Source organism: Lissotriton vulgaris, chromosome 3_1 (assembly GCF_964263255.1).
Source record: "Lissotriton vulgaris chromosome 3_1, aLisVul1.2, whole genome shotgun sequence".
Classification (NCBI taxonomy): Eukaryota; Metazoa; Chordata; class Amphibia; order Caudata; family Salamandridae; genus Lissotriton; species Lissotriton vulgaris.
In genome coordinates, this window is record NC_141689.1 from 349,444,125 (window position 1) to 349,451,995 (window position 7,871).

Here is a 7,871-nt window from a genome sequence, read left to right on the forward strand (position 1 = left end):
TTGATTGATCAGCTATTCTTCCACTTTTGCCGGGCTACTACATCTTTTGAAGAGCACATGGCAGTGCTCTTCTGGGGAAACTTTTTTCATAGTGCCTATTGACTTTACAGTGACTGCTTTTGGACCGCTTACTTGGTATATAGTGCACTACAACATGCATATCCTCTGCATGTAAACAATTAGGCTATCCTGGAACATTTTTCTGCACATTGTATCGTAATTTTACAATCACAAAATGGCTGCAATATTTAGAATCAATGTGGAAGCCATAATGGAACAGTAAAACAATGTGTACAATATTATCTGATGATGGTCACCATTTTGATAGTAAATGTCGTGGCCTTCTCAGGACGGTACTGTACATAGATTCCACTTGGAACAATTGGTCCAAGATGGCTGCTTGGTGTCATAGTTACTTTCTGCAAACTTATGGCCGCCTTTTTTAGGTAATGCGTGTTGTTTTTTTTTCATGAGCATGATTGCAATAAAATAAAATCACACCAGTTTATCAATCCCAGACCTACTTATTTGGCAATGCTCTTTTTTTATGGAATTGGCATTACTTGCGTGCACTAGGACCACATCAGAGCACATGGCTCAGTTCACCCTAAGGAACTTTTCACACAAACTCAAATTACAAAGAGAACACACATTTCAGGCCCAATAATAAATAATTAACACATGAATACATGAGCAGTGAAAATAAGCAGTTTTCAGAGCTTTCCTAAACCTGAGATGATTAGCCGCATCTACCTGGGAATGCGAGCGCAAGCTCAGCAACTGAATAGAGGCTGAATCTCATAAAATGTTTTTGTACCCCTCTGTCAGATGTTTGCAAGTTTATCTTGTACATCTCTGTACAAGATTTCAGGTTCAATTCTGGAATAAAGTTTACCTTTTCTAAAAATAAATAAATACACTACAATATGGAAAATAAAAAATATGGTCAAGATGTCCATGCTCTATAATTTGTTTTCACGCTATTTCTTTTTTAAGTGCATGTTGAATATTTTGCATTATGCATCCATTGTCTAGTTTATAGATTCCGATTATTATTATTTAATTATGTCTTTGCCCACCTTAGCTCCTGTAATTAAAGATTCATTGAGCATAGTGGAGAATCGCCCAAACTCTTTCACCTTGACCTGGGATCAGTACTCCAGCGATGAGACACAGAGAGGGTTCATCAGCCGGTACCATCTCTACATAAAAAGCAAGCAGGATGCGTGCCATCTGGCGGAATCTGAAACCATTGCTCTTCCAGGTAACTCGCTTGTCAACTCTTTGGTATCTCTTGTTGTGGCTTGTATTTTCACTGTGTGTGAATGTATTTTATGTTGATATCCGGAAACTCTGGTGTGGACCCAGCAGTACCGGACCAATGCTGGAAACCCCTGCATTAAAATATTTTACATAGAGCGTGCACAAAGGGTACTGCATTTAGTTGGAGATCTAATGAAGCAAAACAGGATAAAGAGAACCAATAAAAAGGTTTATTTTTATACCCTTCCTTTTCTGGACCACATTCATTTAGATGGAAATCCAGCACATAAAAAGGGCTGTATGTCGTTTCAACGCATTCTGTTGCAACGCATCCCTTTACCACGCATGCGTTACGACGGAATGCTTTTTTTATGCATAACCTTTCCCACGAATATTCCTTTACCACGCATAGATTAACTACAATTATCATTGTTAATTTATGCATGGTAAGGGCATACCCCTCCCCTGTAGCCTTAAGGTTTCCCCCAGCCCCCAAACCTTCGTCTATTTACCCCTGCCCTTAGCCCTCAATTTTTTAAAAAATGTTTTAATTCCCCTTACCTCTTCACGTCGTCGTCTCTTCTCCTTCATTGATGACTTCCTACGTCGCTTCCTCTCTAATGACGCCGATTGTCTCCACTTTGCTTCGTTATTTCATTTACTTTTTTATGGGGGGGAGACCCCACCAATCCCCCCCCCCCTTTTTTTAACTTTTTTGTTTGAGGGGGAGAGGCCCCCGATGCCCTTTTTTTTCTTTTCTTTACCACACATGCCTTTACTGGGCGTCTCGTAGTAAAGGTATGCGTGGTAAAGGCTTTCATGGTAACCACGCATGCGTTCTAATGCATGCGTGGTAAAGCCTTTTTTATTTGTTTTTAAATGTTTTAATTCCCCTTACCTCTTCACGTCGTCGTCTCTTCTCCTTCATTGATGACGTCCTAAGTCGCTTCCTCTCTAACGACGCCGATTGTCTCCACTTTGCTTCGTTATTTCATTTTCTTTTTTATGGGGGGAGACCCCACCAAACCCCCCCCCCTTTTTTTTTAAACTTTTTTTTTTGAGGGGGAGAGGCCTCCGATGTCCTTTTTTTTTTTTTACCACACATGCCTTTACTACGCATCTCGTAATAAAGGTATGCGTGGTAAAGCCTTTCGTGGAAACGGCCGTGTGGTATTGGCCGTTTCCCCATAAAAAGTATATGAATTTGTGAAAAGATTTTTAATGTAGTGGAATCATCATAACACGCATCAAACATGTGTATATGTGTGTGAGTGTCTCTTTTCAGCACCCTTATCATCTAAAAGTAGATTCTGTTGCAAGCTCCGCTGGGCATACCTCCATATTCCTAGCACAGTCAGTGACACTACAGCTTATTATGTATAACATTTGTTGTCGCCAGAACAAGGTACAAACGTTGGAGTGGCCATTTGCAAACGTCTGTCCATCTTTCAATACAAAGGGACCAACAAGTATAATAATATAATAATAATTCCACATATGTAAAGCGTGAACTTATCACCCCTAAGGGTATCTAGGTGCTGGGGGGCCATCAGGGAGATTAAGTCGGTGACGGAGATAGAACCATGTGCCGGCACTCCAGAGTCAGCTGCTCTGGCTGCTGCGCCACACCTCTCCCTCATGAGACCAGCAAGGATCACTCCCATAGTGCCTGACTCCCCCTCATCTGCAGGAAGATGTCTGGGGAGGTCCCTGGAAATCAAGTGACTCATCCCAAAAGGAACCCACGTTGGAAGCACTTACTGATTGCTATTTCATATGAGGCATACAATGAGTGTGTCTCCCGACAGATGGTTGCTAGGTATGACACTGACATATGAATACAGGTGATTTCTTACTTGTTTGGGGACGCGTAACCATGCAAACGAAACAGTTCTTCCTTTGGACCATGCAGGCGATCCACTTTCACTGAATCGTCTGTGGCCAACTTCTGTAGTTTGGATGTTACTGTCATATGGCCCTAAGTTTAGCTGTACAATTAAAACTACATCACGGGGGCCATTGTCTATATCTATTATGTAGGCAGAGTCGAAATGTGAGATTCGAATTTTCTAGGTGAATTTTTTATTCCTGTTATATTGCCTTTTTTCTGTTTATTAATTGTATCTGCTTGTTTTTATTTCACTTTTTGTTTAAATCGTTTTTAGTTTTGTATTTCGATTGCTGGTAGAGGCTGAGGTTCTATTTGCAAAGTCTGTATTGGCATACCTTCTTCACCGTAGTTTGAAATCTTAGTTTGTAAGTCATCTTTGTTTTTTTTTTTTAGATGGATCCACGGCATGCAAATTCACCATCAGAAATCCTGAAGAAAATATTTTTACTGTTAGACACCTGAAGCCCAAGACTAAATATTCAGTTGCACTTGTGGCTGTCACTGCTGGAGGAGAGAGTTCTATTGATTTTTCAAGAGATGTGGAAACGATTTTTGATTGTAAGTTTGGAAGAGAAAAAAACTTTCATAAATGTATGAGTTGCATGTCAAACACACATTTGGTGACCTTTCACACGTGATTTCAGACACATTCATGTAATAAAGTGATATGAAAAGTATTAATCTGTTGCAGATTTATAATATCTTAAATCTTTGAGGACACTCCCTGTCAATGGTCACAGATTCACAAAATGTGCAGCGGATCTAAATTCTTTCGTTTCCATCCATTAGCATACATTTTTGCATAGTTGTGTGGAAGAGGGTTTTCCTCAGGGTAAATGCAAACTATTTGGTATTATATGGCCATAACTCCTCTGGCTGGTGGTCTGTTTCTAGCATTAGGATGAGAGATTTCATATTCACTGTGGAAAAAGAGTTACATTCATGAAATAGTGTAAGTGCTCTTTGATGTTTTAGGAATGGTGTTCATCAAATGGTCCGGTTATTTGATGAAAACCGTACTGCATAAAAATAGTAACATGCGCAAATATGCTACTCCCAACTGTTGCTATATTTCCAAAAAGGCTTTCTTAAAGCTAGTGTAATTTCATGTGTTTTACAACAGCCTGTAGTAGTACGTCAAAAGAATAAATCTATGTAGACGGAAAATTGAATTGCGACTTATGTGCTGATTAGGATGCAAATGTTATTTACTGGATTTATGTTAAATATTTATCGATTCTACTTCCTCCACATGTGTTTCAGTTGATATGATGCATTTTGATTGAGCACCGAAGATTTTCATGTGGAGTCGGTAAAGTGTGTGCAATCATTTTCTGCCAGTTAACAACCAAACACTGATCATACCTGATTGAATTTAGCTAATACTCAACTTTCGTCTTTCTGTTCGAATGTCCACCATTTTTCTCCACTTTTGTTTCATTTTAGCCCTTTTTTATAACCACCTTCATTTCCTCTAAAACATGTGGACAGACTTTGGAAGTTGATTTTACATATGTGTAAATGCGCACGGTCCAAGTACATGCACGAGGGGACCTTTTGAAGTTATTCTTAAACTTAATATCAATTCTTGAAGTAGTCACAAAAATGTTCTTATGTGTGCAGTAGGTGATGTGACAGCAAGATTGGATAAGTCAGTGAAAAAGCAAGCTTTAAGGGATGTCAGAATGTATAAGTCACCTGTTGAATTTGTTTTGCAAAGGAAACCTTAGAAATAAACATGTGATAATGTCTTGTCCATGTCTCAAAAGATTGTGCTATCTATAGCAAAGGCATGGACATTTTTTCTTCCTCAAATATTGTAACATATTTGCTATAGAAACTATAACAACTCAATGCCACTGCAAAATAAAAGAAATTGGTTAACTGTAAAGACTCCATTTAAAGTAAATACCTCCACTTTTGCATTTCCATCAATATTGGCACCTCTGTGTCATTCTAATTATACTGATTCTAGACTCATATTGATTTGTTCACCTTAATTTAATGTGAATTTGTTCAAATACGTTTTTAAGATTCGTTATTCAGATGGTCCCATTACATCAATTTTCTGGCTAAATAACAAAATGATCACGTTAAATTTAGTAAAATATTTAAACTTTTCATTATTTGGTGTATTGACTACTGCTTATTTACTAGACAGAAAGGCACTTGAAATCTCTTTCCATTTTAAAGTTCAGGACTTTCATATCCATGTGATCAGTAGCGAGTATGCTGCAGTAATTTTCCTATTCGAACAGATTTCTACTCTGAAGCGTCGGCAATGTTACAAAGATAGTGAAAATATCTCATTTATTTCATTTATTTCTACTGTTACTTACTAATCAAGGGTTCAGTTAACACTCTGTTTGTGGTCCGTGTGACTTACACACTAAAGCTAACATCTACCAGGGTCATGCCTTACAAGATTTGGAAGTAGTCTGTATAGCTCCTTTGGTTATTTCTTCTCACCGATGCAGGTATGAAGCTTTTGATGTGAGATTTCGGAATCATTTTGCATAGAACCATACGATGCCTCTCAAAATGCAAGAAATACATTGTCTGAATTCAATGAGAAAAGAATAATGGTAGATTACATTAATTTTTGGGTTTCAACATTTCTGTTAAGAAAAAGAAAACATGGTATACTCACTTTAAAGGCAAAAATAACATTATTACTGTTTTAACAATCTAGTGTAGAAATCATTAAAACTTTACATAACATAATTGTTCATCTCCACATTTACCCCACAGACCAACAAATCTTACCCTCCCCACCAAACAAGTAGGGAGCGTAAGTTGGGAAGTGGGGCGAGAAACCCACTAGGACATTGCAAAATATAAACTGGATTAAGAGTAGCCCTCTGAAAACAACTCAAACCCACTGTGAGGAATTACAAATTGTACTCTTGAGCTGAAAGTAATCAACACTCATTCAGTGCTGTCATCCTCAGCCCGATCCAATTTTCTTGCACGTTTTTAATGGGCACGACTAAGTTGCTTCAACCTGGGAGGAGACGAGCTTTGCTCTCATAGTTAATTTTCTATCATTTATTAAGGTTCCCTGAGTACCACAGCATAGAATTTATACAATATCCCAAAGTCCAGCGCAATCAGTAGTTCTTTATTTTGCATCTTGACATGCAGCGATCAATCTGACAAATCTTGTAGCCAAACTTAGAGCCAACACGTGTTGCGTCGATATGGTAAGTCCACCACTGACTTTGTCAAGGCTCCAAACAAAACAAAATAAGACCATCTATGTCCACATGAGCTAACTAAGATGTAGTAGTCCATCACCATAAATCTGGTGCTCAACCACAGAATATTCACCTCCTTCAAAAATTAGTTAGAGCCAAAGAAAGGTAGTGCAACTGAATGTGAATGTGGTTTTCCGACCCATATTACTCCATTGCTATGTGTATTCATTTGGTCCATTCATAATGCCCATGTAGGAGTAACTCAAAATGCGGAACTTTTGTTTTCTAACAGTCTTTATGTGCTTTGCGATGTAAGACCGCTAACATGCTGTTTGCTTGTTTTGCAATGTAAGAAAGCTAACATGCTGTTTTCTTTTTTTGCAGTGGAAGACAGCTAACATGTTTGCTTGTTTTGCAATGTAAGAAAGCTAACCTGTTGTGTGCTTTCTTTGCAATGTAAGAAAACTAACATGTTGCTTGCTTGTTTTACAATGTTAGAAAAGTAACATGTTGTTCGTTTTGCAGCAGATGCAGTTATCCTGGCAGTGCTCCTTCCTCTGATTATTGGTTCAATCGCAGCAATGGTACTGTTAGTCCTGGGCTTCTGGAAAAGAAAGTGGTATGTTCTCATTGATAACAGTAACTACAGTGCTACATTTCCTGTTGCTGTTTTCCTGTTGAAAAGCCGAAACAGAGTATCCAAGGATATCTGAAATTAAGCATGAAAGTTAGCATTTGTTATGAGTAAAATGGTTAAGCTCCTTAAAGCTTTATTCTATTTTTTTGTGTCCTATCAGAGGAAGTCAGTGTCAAAAAGATTACTTTCTGACACCTTGCCGTTTGATGGTTGTAGTAAAAAGAGTAGCCAAAGAAAGAACATTGCGGCAAATCCAAGTTGCTTAAGTGACGAAGCAACTAATGAGAGTAGGAAAGTGCCACTGTTTGACATGGTCACCCTCACTTTTTGCCCGGTATCTGTTTCAATTTTGACTGACATGCACTGGGTTCCTGCTAACCAGGTCCCCAGTGCCAGTGTTATTTCCCTAAAATAAGGTAACTGTGCAATTGTCCTCCAACTGGCAAGTCCTTTAGTACCCCTGTAAGTGCCTACTAAATGGTACCCCTGGTACTGGATGTATGACGGAACAGTGCATTTCATTGTAACGCGTGCCATTGCAAGGCAGCCGTTACAACGTGAACGTCATTACCACATAAACCTTTACCAGGCATGTTTTTAAAAACGATTGTGCCTTACCACACATGCCTTTACAACAAATTTCGTTGTAAAAGCATGGATGGTAAAGGTATATGCGTATCAATGGTTTCACCAGTAAATATGAGTATTTTACAGGTAAGTATAAACACTTTATATATATATAAGAGGACAATCACTGACACAGAAACCATGTTACTAAAGCGAGGCATACATTTTTGCCCAAAGAAAAAGATGAATATCGCTCAAGTGCGAATAGACCTCTATCTATACATAAGGAAGATCAAACTGGCTAAGTTTTTTGAAG

At 38.4% G+C, this 7,871-nt stretch overlaps 1 protein-coding gene across 1 annotated transcript in view; it reads left to right on the top strand.

Moving 5' to 3' along the window:
- The window catches only part of OSMR (oncostatin M receptor), a 410,044-nt gene that overhangs the window by 346,171 nt on the left and 56,002 nt on the right, over positions 1–7,871 (top strand). Inside the window, exons 15-17 of the mRNA XM_086960555.1 lie at positions 1,085–1,264; positions 3,548–3,712; positions 6,877–6,970. Of these exons, the coding sequence (XP_086816681.1) occupies positions 1,085–1,264; positions 3,548–3,712; positions 6,877–6,970 (439 nt within the window). The remainder of the gene's footprint in view (positions 1–1,084; positions 1,265–3,547; positions 3,713–6,876; positions 6,971–7,871) is intronic.